Raw genomic sequence first — 17,954 nt, 5'->3', positions numbered from 1 at the left:
ACAGAGAAATCAGTGAGACCACGGTTGTCCAGGGGAACTCTGGCCTCTCAGGGAGCTTGCATTGGGCTGAGCAGTGTCTTTTCCCTGTGAACTAGTAGTGGCAGCCCTGCTCAGCTGGGTCTTACCTTCCAGACTCCTGGCTGTTCCTTGCCCCCCTGAATATTTAGTGGTTGAAAGTCACAGCAAGGGGTGTCCAACCTGGTATGTCAAAATGAGCACTGAGGCCAGGGTGGGCTCCTAGGACCTGGCCCAGGTGGTACAGAGTCAGGAAGCTGCAAACACTGGCCCTCCCCAGCAGGTGCTCTGGAGACAGGTGCTGTCAGTGGGGAAATACAGCCCTGAATCTTGAGTTCTGAAAGGGCCTCCATGAGAGAGCCTGAGCTCCTGTCTCTATTCCTCCAAACCATTTCCATCATTGCTTCCCTACTTCTGCCTTCACTCCTTTTACCCACAGGAGCGGGACGGCATGCGGGCTATCCTGGGATCCTATGACAGCGAGCTGACGCAGGCTGAGTACTCACCCCAGCTGACACGCCGTCTGCGTGAGGCCGAGGACATGGTGCAGAAGGTGCATGCACACAGCACAGAGATGGAGGTGGGTCTGCTCACAGGGCTGTGGGAAGGGTGGGCACTTGTGCACCTGGTCAGGCCACTTTAAATCTTGTAATGTTACCGGGCTGTCAGAGGATCCCCGGAAGCTTTTGCCAGCAGGCCTGTGATGCGGGGAGTTATTGTAAGCCAACGCCTCCAGATGGATTTGTCACTTTGAGGTGGTCCTGGGCCTGGTCCACAGTTCTGTGGGCAGCTTCACTGGCACTTGGAGAGGGGGTTTGGGCTGGGCTGCTGCATGTGGTTTCTCCTTGCTGTCTATTCTTGCCTTTCCCTGTCCTGGGGTTTCAGGTGCTCTACAGTCCTCTTAAGTAAGGGCAGCTTATATCCTCTTTTCTTTCATTATCTTGTGGGTGCTCCCTGAAGTCTGTGTCTTTTTTTAGTGTCATGAGAGCAGAGGGAGAGTTCTGTTTTAGAAAAGTGTGATTTGCTCCTAAGGCCCATCAGGCTTCACAGTCCAATTTGTAGCTATGATCAGAGTATATACTAGGGACAGCTGGTCAGAGACCCATAATGCTGTTCCTCCCTAGCTGGCTGAATAGGCTGGGGCCTAAGGAGGCCCCCAAGGCTTTCTTCAAATGACTTTCAGCGTAGAGGGAGAGGCTCCTGCCCTTCCCTTCCCTGTCCTGCCCCACTGTGGGAAAAGAGATTGTGGTGGGATCCTGGGCACAAAGCAGGGCTTCCTAGCTGCCAGGAAACTGCCACAGCCGCACGCACTGACACTGCTGGTACTATTCTGCTCAGCTCTGAGCTTGTTGCTTCTGTTGTTCAATCAGACTCACTGCACCCTGCAGGCAGGAGCATGGAGTTGGGCTATGCTGCTTGCATCACTGTTGTAATTTTGCCCTCAGGGAAGGTGAGGCCCAGGGGTGTATCTGAGTCCCTGAGCTGCTGAGGGATGTGGTAAGATATGGGGCATAGATCAGCAGGCCCCAGCATTCTGGCTGTGCACTGCTGTTCTGCCCACCCTGAGTACACTGGGTCCACGGCTTTGCAGTCCATGTATGGCCCACAAACACTTTTGTGTGGTATTAGTATTCTTTGATTAGATGCTAGCATGGTCTGTTATTCCATCTAGGCTGCTATCTCCACTCCCCAGTTAGCCAGTTTGGGGTCACCTCTGATGTCCGATGTGAAGAGACAGCCTGTGATCCTCAGAAGAGCCAGGCTTGCTGTATGACCAGTTGCTCCTAGTGTTAGCCATTGTTGTAAGTACATGCCACCCAGCCCCTTCCAGAGAGCATCTGACAGAGCTTCTGTCCATTGGTGCTGAGTTGGGTGAGGGAGACATTTGATAAACAAGTATGCATTACTTAATGTGGTAACAGGTGCTGTGTTGTGGAAAGCAGACTTGATTCAGATAAAGGAATGGTCCAGGAGCTGCATGCCATTGGTTCTTGGGTTGTTATGATCAGGGTATGAGAGCAGTGTCCCTGAATGCCTAAGAAAGTGCCTGGCATGTGGTAACACTGCTCCATGATGGAGTGGGGGCCTGGGCTACACTCATCCTTTCTGCCTCTGGCTTACACTGAGGCTACACGGGAGCCAAACCATCATTTTGGTTGCTTTGCTGTGCCCCTCCCTGCCTGGAGAGCAGCCCTCACTCAGCACTGTTGGCAGTGTGAACCTGTGAGCAAGGGAACTCCAGAGGTCCTTGCTGACCTGCAGCCTCCTACTTCTCATCAGTGTCCAGCTGCCAGAGAGGGGCCCGTTGGGGCCTGCTGAGAATTGCTGTGCACAGACCCTCTGAAAGGTTAACTCCAGCTGCAGTGAGTGAAATCATCATAAATATAAGTGCGCTAATAGCCATTTTATTACTACACACTTAGCTCCATATGAAATGTTAATGAAGAGAGATTTGCAGGGAAGGCTCTCTGACACCTTGTGTGTCCCTGGCATTTTTCACAGAGGTCCCGTCTGTGCTGGCCATATGCCCTCTATGCAGGTTCGCATGAGCCTGGCAGCTTGGGCACAGCCAGTGCCTTATGTTCTGCTGTCTGCCCTGTAATCAGAACTTGATTAGGATATACTTGTTGCACAGGGGCTTTGCCACCACCCTGCTTAAGGGGGGTGTGTTGGAATCCCTTCTCTATGGTGAGACATGAAGACTACAGGTTGTTCCCTTTCTTGTCTGTCTCCTGGAGTTGGAGGAAAAATGTAAGTGAGGGCCCAGCTACTGCCACCACCATTCTTGCTGTTCCTCCCATCACTGTGGGCTCCATGGGGCCAGTGTGGGCATAGGGTAGGGACTGAGGAGATGCTTCTTCCCTCTTCTGGTCCATCAGGTCTGTTTCTCTGAGGTGCATGCTCTGAAGGCTCTCCTGGAGGCAGGCTGGTGCCTCTGACCTTTCTTCTCTGGACCTAATCTGCACCACCTCTCTAGGGGTGTTGGGACCAAGACATTGCAGAAAGTCCTACTGATGGTTCTCTGCTGTCCTTCTGCCCCTCCTGGCCTGTCTGCCGGTCATCACCTGTGGCTTCATGGCCTGCTGCCTCATCTCCTTGAGGGTGGGTCCAAGAGTTCTTGTCTTGAGTGGCTGGCTTCATTACCTTCAACAGGAGCCTTCCCATCTCAGTGTGCTACTACCTGGGAGGAGGTAAATAAAGCTCAGGGTGGCAGCCTCAGCCTTAGTGGAGTAGCATTGGACTCCACAGGACTGGAAAGAATCCTGCCCAGTGCCCTGGATCCTTTCAGGGTAGAAAGCTGTGAGCCTTCTGCCTCCACCAGGTGGCAGCAGCAATGCCCACAGTTTACTTCTCAGTGCAGGGAAGGCCAGCCTGGTGCTGGGAGCAGCCAAGTCCTGGGAAGGCCTGGCTTTGGGTGCCGATAAGAGCCCCACTGCTGGAGGGGGGGAGGGGGCGGTCTGCTGTGGAGGGAGTGTGAGAAACGTGGAGTTGATCCTTTTTCTTGACTTTCTTGCTCATCTCCAAGGACTTCTTGACTTCTCCCCGGTCTTGGGCCTATACTAAGGAGAAGGATGCCATCTTCCTCCTCATTCTTCCTCCTCATCCGACTGCCCCTGACCCAATGTCTATAGAATCAGAAGGTAGGGAGCACCCTGTGCAGTGAGGGGTGGGTGGGAGTGAAGCTGGACACGAGGGGCAGAAGGGGAATGTGCTGCCTCTGGTGTAGGCTGGGGTGGGCTGGCAGGGTGGAGCCACCTGGGCAGCACCTAGGAGACTGGTGTGGGGCCAGAGGGGTCCCAGGGTAGCACTCTGCCAGGCTCATCACTACCCACAATTGGCAGACTTCTCTGTTCCTTCCTTGGTGTCCTCCCTATACTTTCCCTCTTAGGTGAACATGCTTACTCAGCCATGGGAGCTACACAGTGTAGAGACCTACTTCCTGCCCTGGGCCTGAGGACTGCACTTGTAGCTGGCCTGGCCCTGGGGACCATGGGAATAGTGGGAGGGCATGTGTCCTGTTCGAGGAGGCTGCTTAGAGTGTACTAATAGGCAGGAGTTGGACTAAGCAGCCAGGGAGGCTCAGCCCCTAACGGACCCCACAGTCCACAGTGGCTGGATGCTGGCCTGGGCTGCAGGCTCTGGGCCAGAGACCTGGGAGGTTTTGGCAGTGGGCTTTCCATTGCTTATTAAACAGTAACATTTCACATATTCGATGCTCTCTTAACTGTGCACACTTGGAGAGCTTTAAAAGCTACTTCATGCTGCCTGCCAGGAGTTTATTAGTTGAGCATCTTTATTGACACAGTAATACAAGTCCTTCTTGAAGATCCTTTAGTGACTCCCAGACAAGTGAGCATCTCTTGTGACCAAGATGTGAGCACCTTCTAAGTCACAGCAGCTTCTGCTGTGTGGCAGAGAGGCCAAGGGTGTTGGGGAAGATGTTCCACTATGCAGGGCAGGCTGTACAGCTGATTCACTGTCAAGGGATAGAAGATTACCGCCGCCCCCTCCCCCCCCCGCCGCCCCCAGCCCCCACCATGGTCTAGAATAGGGTCCAGGAACCTTCTTTTTAGCCAAAGGATAGATACTTATAACATCATTGCAGGTGCCATATAAATTTACCAATACAGGTAGACGGTCACAGGCAGCGAATGAAAAGCATATGTATCTGTCCTATCACATACCAAATGACTTTGTGGGCCTTACATGACTGGGGCTGGGTGTTTCTCATTCCTGGTCTAGAAGGAGGACTCCAGGACAACAGGTAGAAGGATAAACACTCCTTGTCCTGTGGTTCCCAGTGCTCTCTTGTCTCCCACCTCACCGATTTTACTTTTTTCCCTAGTCTTCTTCCCTTTCCCTCTATTTGTCTGTACTCCTTTTCTGTCTCCAGATTGCTTTCTTCTGTTCTCTCTCCACTATCCCTCACCCTCAAGCTCCTCTCTTCTCCCTCCTCAGTAGGCAGGCTTCTCCTGTGAGCTTGTGTGCTCCCTCCTGGGAGCAGGGCAGGCACGGGCTATAGGACTGGCTGCAGCAAGTTAGAATTCCTCCTCCTTCGCAGTGCCATCTTATCTCCCTGTTTACCTTCCTCCGTCTGCTTTGACTGCAGCAAAAGCATTTCAGCAAAACAAACTGGAGATGTTGCTGGGAGAATCCCAGTGGCCCATCTCTGGTAAGGTCTGTGCCATTTTGCACAGATTTTATTTATTCCACTTAATAAAGCGGCTGAGGAAGTTCGTAGCAGATGTCTCGATCCTATCGATGGAGCTATAAATATGAGCGCATGGCACCTTGATTCCACACATCGGCCTGATTTGTTTCCAGTTTATTTAATTAAAACCGATTACAGTTCTGCTGGCTGTGTGATATGTGGAAAACCCTAATTTCACATTGCAGTAGATATAGAAAATTTCTACTTCAGCTTAGGAAAACTAGGCCTTTCCATCTTCTCCCTTCCTCTCTACTTCCGTGGGGCTCAGATGGCACAGTCTGTTCCTTAGTTCTTTATTCACTCACAAATGTAAGTGCCTACTGCTCTCCTGTATAAAGAACATGAGAAGGTGGCACTGGGAAAAGCAGGGTGCAGCACCCTGAAACCTAGAAGTACTGGAGACATGGGCACAGGGCTGAGTGGTAGAGAAGACCAAAACATTGGGGTCAGGGCAGCCTCCATGTATGAGCTTGGAGATGGCCCACATCCTCAGTGTGAAGTGGAAGGCTTCCATGCATCCTGGGGACCTAGTGACCCCCATGGCCAGCAAGATGGTGTTCAAGTGAGGTGCTAGTCCTTCCCTACAGGGCAAGGGGGATCCTCCATGCCACCTGTGGGAAAGACACTAGCTGCTATGTGTTGCCTGGCCAAGTTCTTCACATGCCTTCCTGTAGTTTTGCACAACAGCTCTGGGAGACTGATTGTATATGAGCCCATTTTGTAGATGAAGGAAATTTAATTTTTTTTTTTATTGTAAAGATACTGTATGGAGAGCTGGGAAGTTGGCTCAGTGGAAGAGTGCTTGCTTCACATGCATGAGGCCCTGGGTTCGATTCCTCAGTACCACATAAGTAGAAAGAAAGCCAGATGTGGCACTGTGGCTCAAGTGGTAGGGTGCTAGTCTTGAGCTGGAGAGCTGAGGGACAGCCCCCAGGCCCAGAGTTCAGCTCCCACGACTGACCAAAAAAAAAAAAAAATATATATATATATATATATATATATATACACACACACACACACACACACACACACACACACACACACTATACAGAGGGGTTACAGTTATATGAGTAAGGTAATGTATACATTTCCTATTGAGCATTGTTACCCTCTGAAGGAAATATTTTTGTTTCATTTTTGTTTTTTGGTTGGTCATGGGGCTTGAACTCTAGGCCTGGGTGCTGTCCCTGAGCTCTTCAGCTCAAGGCTAGCTCTCTACCACTTGAGCCACAGTGCCACTTCCAGCCTTTTCTGTTTATGTGGTGCCAAGGAATTGAACCCATGGCCTCGTGTATGGGAGGCAAGCACTCTACTGCTAAGCCATCTTCCCAGCCCCTGAAGGAAATATAGCTGATAGGTAGACACTGGGATTTTGCATTCTCGTCATTGTGGCTTTAAATTGAGTCTCAGACTTGAGCACCATTTATTGCTGGGCTGGTTGGAACAAGAGTTTGCAGGGCCCCTCACTCAGCATCTCCAGTTCAGTATGTGTATACTGGGGGGACCTCTGTAGATCCTACTCAGCCCTGGGAGCTTCTTCCTTGGGTAGGACTACCTCAGTCTTTAGCTGAGCACCAGGCTATATTTGCTGCCTGCTTGCCAGTCAGTCCTCTCTGTGGCCAGTGGGAGCTGAGGGTATTTTAGGCACTGTCCACCAGAGATGCTTCTGCATATGTTCTCATACTTCAAGGCCATTGTCCAGCAGAGAGCACAGCTAAGCCTCTGGCACTCAGAGGCCCGAGGACCTCTCTCTTGGGATGCTGGCTCTGCCATCTCCTCCTTTTTGTCACATTATTACAAACCCTTGTATGCTAGACCAAGGAGGTAGGCTGCTGGGGTGCAAATCTCCTCTTCTGTGCTAACTATGATCTCAGAGGGCACTGCCTGCTTGGGCTCAGCCTCCAAGTGGGACTTGTGCTCCACTCTGAGGGTCCTCCCTGCCAGTCTGTCTCAGTGTAGCACAAGCTGCCACTGATGCCTTCCAGATCTTTGCAGCTTTCTATTCCAGACTGTGCCCGCCTGCAGTTCCTCTTGCCACGTCCTGGGCTTGCTGCGTGCTGGCAGGGGTGCTAGATCACCAGGCCGCCTCTTCACACTTCAGGATAAAAATAGCCCTGCTGAGGTCTTGGTGCAGCGTCTACGTGTCCAGAGTTTTTGTCTGATCTCATGCAGGCTCCAAGGCCCTGCTGGAGGACACACAGCCAGTACTGCATGTGTTTTTGCAGGGGCCACATTGGACATGGTGTTGGCTTTCTGTAGACAACCCTCACCCTGAGAGGAACTCACAGCCTCACCATCCCTGAGCCTGCTTGATTGCCCCTCCAGAGACTGGATGGTCCTGACCTTCCTGCTCCCAGCCATGACTTGGATCTGGGGCCCAAAGACTACTTGACTTCCTCTTTAGTGTTTGACAGAGTTGCTGCTTCACACTTCCAGCCCTGGCCCAGCTATAAGGGCTCCAGTATTTTCCCTGGGGCCTCTTCTTCTCTGGCTATGGCCTTGAGGCTAGGCCCTATTTTCTTCACTGAGGCAGCATCTTGGGCAGAGCCAGGAAGATGCACAGCATGAGGGATGGGGTATGAGGGAGACTTGCCATTCCTCCCAGGTAGAACCAGGACTGAGCATTCTTGGGCAGACCTACAAGTTGGTTGGAGTGAATGTTTTGCGTTCAGGCCTGGGACTTCAAGATATCTGCTATTCAGATGTGGCTCCAGTGACAGACTAGGCCACAGTTGGGGGCATAGACATGGCAAGGATGGGCCCAGGGCTCATTCGCCATTGGCGACTCATCTCTTCTGTTCACCCAGGCCACATGCCTGGAGACCCCCCTCTGCTGCTTCAAGGCTAGAGCTACCCAGTGCTGGGGCATTACATGGTGCATGACACATATCACTATCCCACTGTCCTGCCATGACCCGGTGATCAGGAGTTGGTAGAGATTGCTAGAGCATGTCTTCCACTAGTTATGGATGAATTTTTCTGGGCCAGTGTTGGGTCAGGTTGGAGAAGGCAGGCTACCGGTGGCAGCGAGAGTATGCTTCATAGCTTCTGAGTCCATTCTTAGGGGTGGGATTACAGAGTTATCCTTTATATAGACACTAAAGTTTAAGGAAAAAATGGTTTTCTAGTTTTACTCCTGATGTCAGCATGGACAAGACTCAGTGATTTACATCCTTTCTAACTTGTAGTATTGCCAGAGTTCTTAATTTTTGCCAACCACATGGTTGCAAAGTGGCATTTCACTGTTGGTCCTGATTTGCATTTTCCTAATTACCAGCCATGTTAATTACCTTTCTGTGTGTTTGCTGGCTGTTTGCGTTTTCTTTTCTGGGAGACGTCTGTTTGCTTCTTTGCCTCTGTGTGTGTGTGTGTGTGTGTGTGTGTGTGTGTGTGTGTGTGTGTGTGTGTGTGTGTGTGTGTGTGTGTGTGTGTGTGTGTGTGTGTGTGTGTGTCTGTGTGTGTGTGTGTGTCTGTGTGTGTCTGTGTGTGTGTGTGTGTGTCTGTGTGTGTCTGTGTGTGTGTGTGTGTGTCTGTGTGTGTGTGTGTGTGTGTGTGTGTCTGTGTGTTTTATATTGCTTAGAAGATATTTAGTGTCCTTGTGATGAATCAGGTGGAAGGGTATGGGTATCTGCCATGCACTCCCCTTGCATGTGAGATAGTGGAAGCATCCTTGATAAGCAGAGTGGAGGAGCTAAATTGCCTCAAATGGAGGCAGGGGGGCCTTGGACCACTGAAGGTCTGTTGGGTTTGAGGGTGGCAGGGTGAGCTGAGCACAGAGCCCTGTGTCAGTGCAGGCCTGGGTTTAAATTTTGCTTTTGTCACTGACTACTGACCATGTCTAGTTAGGACTTAGCTTCAGTTTCTTCTTCCTGAAAAAGGACCAATAAGAAAGCCCTTTCCCAGGAATTGGGGTGGGGGAGGTATGTTACACCAGCAGAGTCTCTGCACTCCCTGCCAGGAGGAGGGAGATACAGATGGTACTGTCTTCCGAAGGTTGACTTGGTAGGAGACAGCAAAGGGACATGTTTCACATCTCTTGTGGAGCTGTCAGTAGCAGGAGTCTGCCACCCTGGGCAGGATGGGTCCTACTGCTGTGTAGACAAGCAGTTCTGTTTAAGTGATGAGCTTGCCAGGGAGTGAATGGACAGCCTAGGTCAGGACCTGAGATTGGCGGATGTTTCATGCCGGTGTAATTTCCTGCCTGCTCTAGCACCTTGGCAGAGCCTATGATGGCCAGCATCTTTTATCACTGGGAGTGCATCCCGTCTTGATAGTCTGGCTAGTGCGAAGCCACCCACCTTGCCACAGCTGATTAGCATGGGGCTGAATCTGACTTGTTCTGTGGTGGCCTCAGGAATTGCAACAGGGATTCTGAGGTAGTGAGTCCTGTGTCTGGATTGTTCGATCCCTCTGGCCCCAGGGCTGCAGCCCAGATGTGTTTACAGGAACTCTTGGTCAGTGAGAGGTTCCTGTTCTCCAGCCCAGCATAGTCTCCTCTGGTTCCCACGGTCAGGGACCTCTCATGCCTCTCTGCACTAAGAGCAGAGGAATTTGAGATTTCAGCCTGTATCAGCATGGCCTCCCTAATCAACTTTTACAGAATGTGAGCCTGTCAGGTAGAGGGGGACAGTTCCTTAATTATCAGAGTGCTGCAAGTCCCTCCTGGGGTACTCCCTTTCTGTCTGAGACCAGGCCCAGGGCTCAGGCTGGACTTGGGGTGGTCAGGTTGCTGCTAGGTCAGCTACCGTCTCTAGACAGAGCCCTTCTTCCCCCCATCACCCCAGGCCAGTGACAACTTGGCCCTGGCTGACTGGTAGCTGCTCTAACTCCAGACCCATTGACTCAAATGGGAGTAGAGGCCATGGGAGGGGGAGGGAGTCCCTTCCTTTTCTGGAGCCCTGGGAGGGCATGTGGCTTGATCCTACCTCTGACCTTTGCCTTTTTGTCTTACAGGTTCAGCTGTCTCAGGCCCTGGAGGAACTCGGAGGCCAGAAACAGAGAGCTGATACAGTAAGTCCTGATATAGCTTGCTTATTGCTTGTGACAAAAGGCAACCTGAGGTTTTGGCTGTCTAGAGTCCTGGATCTCAGACATGTTGGAATCCCAGTCCTGGGCCGGGAATGTGGCTTAGTGGCAGAGTGCTTGCCTAGCATGCATGAAGCCCTTGGTTCATTCCTCAGGAATGAACCAAGTCAGAAGTGATGCTGTGGCTCGAATAGCAGAGTGCTAGCCTTGAGCAAAAGAAGTTCAGGGACAGTGCCCAGGCCCTGAGTTCAAGTCCCAGAACTGACAAAAAATATTCCAGTCCTATCCCCAGCAGGACCTGTCATACAGGCAGTGCCCTTCTGTGATAGGAAGATGTGGTGTGGAAAGGGCGTGGGTTTGCTGTGGAGACTGGTTCTCCTTGCCCTGCTGTGGGATGGGGAGCTTGTAAGGGCTGGAGGCATTAGAGGGCTGTTTGCTGTCCTCTTACTAAGTGCTAAAGGCCATTCTTATCTCCACTGGGACACGTCGCTGTATCATCAGTGTGGTGGTATGGGGGGGGGGCTTGGGGGTCAAATTACATAAGCAGAATCCAGGGCAAGATATCCACTGGTATTGGGTGCTGAAGGTAGCACTGTGGAGAGGGGAACAGGTACCTGGGGCCAGTTCACAAGGAGCCTTGAGTTGAGGCTCCAGTGAGCTCAGTGGGTAGTAGGGGCGGAAAGCAGAGACAGTAGGTTCCAGAGCTAGGACTAAAAGGGACTTGGAGAATTCTGGGGACCATGGGCTTTGGAGTTCGGGGGGTAGGGATTGGGTTCAGCTTCAGGGAAGGTGGCTGCAGGAACATGAGGGCGGGACATGAGGTAGTGTTGGCATTCTGGCCTGGGTAGGCACCATGAGTTTGGAAGGAAGGGGCATCTTAGGACATCTTAGTGGACTCTGGGGCCAGCCCCTTGTGATGAGCCACTGGTCCAGATGTGCTCTTAGTTTCTGGTGGTGCTTTCATCCCTGGAGAAGTGAGCCCTTTCCAGAGTGCACCTGCATGCAGGCATCTGGTCTCTGTAGCAGAACAATTGCCCTGCCAGGAGGGGCTGACAAGGGATCATGACCCTTGGGTCGGGAGTAGGCATCTTCTCTCTGGCCCTTGTCAGTGTGGCCAAGGGCAGGCCAGCCCAATTCATTGGTCTGTAGAATGGACATCCTTATGCAGGAGTCAGCTCTGAGGGCTAGGAAAGTGGCAGAAGCAGAACAGCAAGCTCAGTCTCAGAAAGATTTGCTGTATCCTCAGTTGGCAGATGTGCATGCTGTTGTGCTGAGGGGTCCTTCCAGGAGGCACAGGGGTGGGGCTATTGGTAGGATACCAGGGCAGCTGGGTACCAGCACAGGTGGCTACCTGTCCTTATCCTCCTCTTCCAAAGGGGTGAGGGGGTCGGCAGCAACAGAACAGAAGCACTGCTGTAGAGGTGCTTGGGATCTGGCAGCCGTTGAAGGTGTGAACTTGAGGCAAGCTGGGCAATACTGCTTGTTGACCACACTCAGAAGCTTCCCTTAGGTACCGAACAGGTGATTGGTGGTACTGGCTGATGAGAAGATAGGAGGGGGAAGGTGACCCTGGGATGTGGCAGTAGAACGGGCTATAGGACAGTGTGTATGCCAGTGCAGTCATGTTTATGCATGTGCGCTGTCACTCTAGGCTGATCAGGTTTATCTTTAGGTAGTAGGAGCACTTGTTGGCTCTTGTTTGCTCTCTGTGTTTTCTGCAGGGAGCATTTATTACTGATGCAATTCAAGGGCACCAGTCACACTGTGTTATTTCATGCAAGGTCTGAGGTTCAGCTTCAAGCAATTGTCCAGGATAGTCAGCACCATGAACTGAAAGAGGTCAGTCTGGGTGGGGCAGAAGCTTAGGTGGACCCAGGTTTGTCTGCCTTCAGTGAGCAAGAGGGGTTCTGTCTGCTCTAGTGCCCCTTGTTTCATCTGCTCAGTGCTGGGCATGAGGCAGCCAATGAGTACAACAGACAGCTCAGCGTCTCCAGGATATTGACTCATGTGCCTCATCCTCTTGCCCTCTGGCTCCTTTAGCCAATGGCTTCTTTCATGGTAACTTGGAGAAAGCTGGGGTTGAGGGATTTTTCTCTGAGGGCGGTGCATCCATTTGCAGAACCCCACGAGACACTGATGTTCTGTGTGTCAACATGCATGGCTTCCTTGGTGTTGACCTGAATTGAAATGTGCCCGAGGGCCTTGTTTTCATAATGTTCATGAGGCCAAAGAGGAATTAGAAATGAGTTGTGTGAAGCACATGCTAGGCCCGTGGCTTTATGGCTGAGCAACTTGCCGATTGCCCACAGCTGTCCTTGACTTTGCAGTCCCATTTTCGACAGAAGCTTGGACACTTTGACCCTGACCCCCACCATCTCTCTGCTTTCATGTGGCCATGTGAGGAGAAACTGCTAGTCCTGGGTCCTTTCTGTGGGGTGGGAGGAGTTGGTCTTGAGCACTTTGGTCAGGTCAGATACTGGGCAGCCCCCTGCACCTTGTCATGGGGACTGTATGATGCACCTGGTGGAACACAGCCTCAGATTTGGCTGGTTCTCCCCATCTCTGTTTCTTGTTTGGAACACCTGGCTGCCAAATGATTGACAGAATTTTGGAGTCTGGCAGGATTGTGACTTCTTGCAGGTGGCTCTGGAGTTAGCCAGGTAGGCCCCTGGTTCTAGGCCTAACAGCACAACCTTCCAGCAGAGGCCTTGGGAACCATGATCAGCCAAAGCTTGCAATGAATGTGTTTTTCTACCCAACCTGTGGAGATGGAGACCAGCAGGTTTCACAGAGCCAGTCCCTGAGCTGACATAGCCACAACCTCTCTGTCCCTCTGATACTTATAGACTGGACACTGGCCCCTCTGGTGCACCTTCTCTAGGCTTGTTTAGGGCTGAGCCATAGCCGTCTCTGCAGGTTCCTAACCTGTTCCCCCCCCCCCCCAATTGCCCAATCTTTAGCTTATTTCATGTTGTTTATTTCACTCTGTCTTCTCTTTCCCAGTTAAAAGGATAATCAGAAATGGCAGTGCCCTGGGGCCAAGGATGTTGTCTGTTACACCTGTCCTTTCTGCCAATGCTCCCAAGCTCAGGATATCTTTGTTGGTCAAGCAAGTTCTCTCCCTGACCTTGCAGAGGGGATGGGGGCCTGGGTCTTGGGTTCCTAGCAAGTCTGTGCTCAAGTGAGACCCTGCTCTTATTTATTTGTTGGCTTTGGCTGAATCTTGACTCCTCACCTGCAGGGCTGACCCCAACCAGCTTGTTGAGTCCCGGGACTAGGCAGCACCATCCTGTGGAATGGTGAGCTTTATGCAGTGTCTTAGGTGTTATTTGTAGTCCAGACCCAAAACTGAAATTCTAATTTGAGGTTTTCAATTTTGGTTCCCTTAAGTAAGCCACACAAGTGGTGCTCTGGCTCAAAAAAGTGTTAGAGTGCTAGTCTTGAGCTGAAGAGCTCAGGGATAGTGCCCAGGCCCAGAGTTCAAACCCCACGACTGACCAAAAAAAAAAAAAAAAAAAGTAAGCCACACATAGCAGGTGGCCCTACATTGCTTGGGCCATCAGGGTAATTGACTCTCAGAATATTCTGTATTCCTTCTCCAGAATCCTGCTCAGGGACTGCCTTCTCCCTCCTGCCCTCCCAGGTCTGCTGCTGCTGACTTCCTCCACCAGAGCATCTCTTGTCTCATGATAGAGGAACCAGAGACAGAAGGGGCAAAGTACATGCAGAACAACTCATGTTTGGGAGAGCTGGTGGCCTCTGGTCTGCCTCTCAGCCCTCCATCCTACGGGGCATGGCCACTGTAGAGTGGGCTCACTAGCCAATGACACCTCAGTCCTGGGAAGGGGCTCAGGCAGACTTCATACAGGGCATCCATGGCTCACTTGCCTGCTCCCCTGGCCTGCTGTCTTCTCACTCAAAGTGAGTTCATTAGGAGGAGAAAGAGAATTTAAATATCTTTAGCTAATTGCAGATGACAGGACAAAGGCAGTTTGACTTTCTGTTATTAATTAACAAACCCACAGTAATTAGAAAGCATAAGTATAGTTCATGCTTTCTTCTTTAAATTCAATTAATATCACAGGGAAAGATGTCCTGGGCCACACTTGTGTCATTAACATACCTCACCCTAATTAGATGTGGCCAGCACTGGCTGTAGAAATGAGATTTTTGATTACAACTATAAAAAATCCTCGAATGTTTTATATACTTCAGGGAATGAGAGTGAGAATTTATTTTCTGATTTAAGTGGCATTGTGCCCTCACAGCTTGGTGTAATTAAGCAGTCATTTTCCCTGAATCCCATTTCCCCCTGATGGTTTCTCCTCATCTGGCCCTTGCCACCAGGGAGTTCTATGCCAGTCTGCGAAGCAAGGGCCTGGCCAGGGTGGGGCTGTCCATTGCCTGCCCTTCTCTTCCATCTCTGACATGAATGTGATAGTGGCTACATGTGGGACCATCACTGCCCTTGACCAGTAATGAGTGCTTCATAGATTCCCTGGGTGATGATCCATGAACCAGACAAGGCCCCATGCCTCAAATGACGAAGGGCTGGACTCTTAAGGACCAACTTTGATCCACATATGATCCCTGGTTTTCTATTAGCCTCTTGGAGCCCAAGTTTCTCAGTAGGAGTCAGGAACTGTGTGCTACTTGACCAGGCTCAGACTTCAATGCTGCTACTGAGCAAGGAGCTTGGAGCAGAATAGAGCTCTTTGTTGCTGGCAACCATTGGCAGAGGTCTGCTGCCAGACTCTTCAGAATATGGATGTGTCCTAAGCAGGTCTGGGGGAAAGTCTGAAGTCTTGGGATGGTGGCTTCCTGCCATGGAGTTACCCCATGGCCTGATCCTCAGTTGTGCCCTGGCGTTGCTGTCACTCTGCCATTTTCCCTCTCCTCCCATCTTGCTATAAATGTATACCAAGCATCCAGGTCCCTGCTTGAGAAACGGAGATGGACATCATGCTGAGTTGGCTTGGGTGGAAGCTGGCTTGCTCTGGGACCTCTGGCTCTCCAGGTGAAGCTGCCTTATCTGCTTTGGAAACAGGAATGCTGTCTTTCTGGAATAAGTTAGGAGTATTCCCCCTAATATAAATGTTGATGTGTTTGAGAAACATTAATGTTTCTTAAATGTTACCCCATCAGCTCCTTTTGTTTGTTTTCTGCTTTGGTTTTGGTTGGGAATCTTAGATTTCTCATATAATCTGTATTTGTGTTAGAGATTTTTGTTTCTTCTTGAAATAATTTTCATGCTCCTAGCAACTTGTCCATCTCATGTATGTTTTCTGATCACAGTGTATTCTTGCCCCCCCACCACCACCACCCTCCCTCTCTCTGTCAGTCGGGCTTGACCTCTGGGCCTGGGTGCTGACCCTGAGCTCTTCAGCTAAAGGCTAGTGCTCTAGCAGTTTGAGCCACAGTGCCACTTTGGGTTTTTCGGTGGTTAATTGGAGACAAGAGCCTCACTAACTTTTCTGCCCAGGCTGTCTTTGAACTGGCATACTGAGATCTCAGCTTCCTGAGTAGCTAGAATAATAGATATGAATCTTGGGCACCTGGCTCACAGTATTCTCTTGTAATTCTATTTCTATAAGGATTTTTTTTTTAATTTCTTCTTTCAGTAACTTGATTGTTTCCTTCTCTTGGTCAGTCTAGCTAGAGCCTATAGTTTTTATTATCCACTCCTTGGTTCCTGATCAGTTTTATTTCCTTTCAGAACTTCATAGCAGTTGTTCCACTGACTTCCCATTTGCATTTTTTCCAGTAACAAATATGCTGTCATTCTTATCTCTCCCTGTGTGTACGATGTGTCTTCTTTTCTCTGACTGCTTTTAGGAATGTCTGTGATCTTGGAGCAATTTGATTATATGTATCATGTATTTTTCATCGTGTTTCTTGTACTTCAGAGTTTTAGCATTTCTCAGAACTATGGACATTGTTGTTTCATTTGGAAGGTCTCCATAGGCCCCGGTAGCCTGGTGTGTTATCTTTTCTTTTTCCTTCCATTTTCTTTTGGGCTTTTGAAAATAGGGGACTCACTAACTATTTTAGGTTTTTGATTTTTTTTTCAGGTGTAGATTCTTTGCACATAGCTTAGGCTGGCCTCAAATTGGCTTGCACACACAGTTGTGTACATACTATGGCTTCAGATGAAATGGAGGGGAGGGAGATGGAGAATGGTGTGTGATGTTTGCATCTGTCAGCATGTGGATCTGTGGACACAAGGACACTGGAAGGTTTGTAGCTGGACCTCAAACATGTAGGTTGGATGGCAGGGAAGATGCCCTACCCCTTTGCCCTTCTGGGCTGCATCTCCTTCAGAGGGGATTCTTTGGGAGTGAGGTTCTACCACCACTCCCTGTGGTTGGCTGGGAAGAGAGCAGAGGGATGTACAGGCAGGGCAGGGCAGGGCAGGGATGGGACCGATGTGGGCACTGCACCTTCCAGCCTAGGCTGGCCTCTCCTGCTTCAACCTCAGTAGTGCTAGGATTATATAGGTATGACCACACTTGGCTCATATTATCCACTTTGAAGTCCCTGCTTTTAACACATTTACCAATTCTAACTTTTGCTAATCCTCAGTTGGATTTGGCTGATCTGTTTTTCCTTGGCCCTTTTACATTTCAGTGTGATGCCAAGCATTATGAATATTACTCAGCTGGTCACTGGTGTTTCTGGACTCCTGTAAAGAGTCTTGAGCTTTCTTCAGGTGTGCAGCCTGCTTGATAGGACATGGTTGATCCTCTCAGGTGGTAATCTAATATGCTGGGTTGTTTTGAATGTTATTTGTCTCAAGGCTGATGACACCAACCATGTGAGATCCAAAATGGCTACCAAGTAGATCTCTGTCCTGTTACCTCAGAACCACTTTGATTCTTCACTGGCTTGCAGACACAGTTGTATACATACTAATGGCTTCAGATGAGATAGAGGGAAGATGGAGAATGGTGTGTGGTGTTTGCATCTGTCAGCATGTGGATCTGTGGACACAAGGACACTGGAAGGTTTGTAGCTGGACCCATCATCTCTGGAGCCACATGCTATGACCACAGTGAGGACGGCAGCACCATGCATATGCCACCAATGGTGCTGAGTTCTGAACAGAACAAAGAGCTCTTCCTTTGGTATAACCGTAGTGACTCCCTAAGAATTGGTTGGGAATATGTGTGTGTGTGTAGGGGCGGGGTGGGGGGAACCCTCATGTTTCTTTGCCAAAGTTGGTTTCTCAAGTGAGGCTCAGCTAATTAGAAACAGCCTTGGCACTAACATGAATGTTGGCAGGACATTTGAAAGGTGTGTGTAGAACATAAAACAGGTCTTTCTTCTTCAGGCACAACCTGTAGAAGATAGACAGGTGTCATATCTCTGCTGGGAAGTGCCACTAGATCCCCCTCAGTGACAGCTTCAAGATGCTTTAAGAGCTCTGGTCCTAGTCATGTTGAGCTCTGTCCTTTGGCAATAAACTGGCCTTGGAGGACCCTGTGGAGGGCCAGAGCTGGGCCTAGATAATGGTAAGCTGCTCTGGGCAGGGCATGGTTGAGTTGAGTGCCAGGCTTCAGGTGGTGTCCACCAGGGGCAATGCACCTTCCTGGCTGGGAAGCAGCCTGCAGTGACAGCAGACAGAGGGTGCTGCTGGGCTGCTACTGAAGTTACTGTCATGACCCATGTCTGCATCCTGGGCCTTTGGTCCTGACTGCCATGT

General features: G+C 50.4%; 1 protein-coding gene across 2 annotated transcripts in view; it reads left to right on the top strand.

The window, feature by feature from the left end:
* The window catches only part of Mad1l1 (mitotic arrest deficient 1 like 1), a 313,118-nt gene that overhangs the window by 172,091 nt on the left and 123,073 nt on the right, over positions 1 to 17,954 (top strand). For both annotated transcript variants that reach the window (XM_070033421.1, XM_070033422.1), the window contains exons 12-13: positions 455 to 595; positions 10,181 to 10,237. In XM_070033421.1, coding sequence (XP_069889522.1) covers positions 455 to 595; positions 10,181 to 10,237 — 198 coding nt within the window. The remainder of the gene's footprint in view (positions 1 to 454; positions 596 to 10,180; positions 10,238 to 17,954) is intronic.

Source organism: Dipodomys merriami, unplaced genomic scaffold (genome assembly GCF_024711535.1).
Source record: "Dipodomys merriami isolate MVZ:Mamm:240054 unplaced genomic scaffold, mDipMer1.0.p SCAF_22, whole genome shotgun sequence".
Taxonomy (NCBI): Eukaryota; Metazoa; Chordata; class Mammalia; order Rodentia; family Heteromyidae; genus Dipodomys; species Dipodomys merriami.
This window is presented reverse-complemented; position numbering and strand designations above follow the sequence as displayed.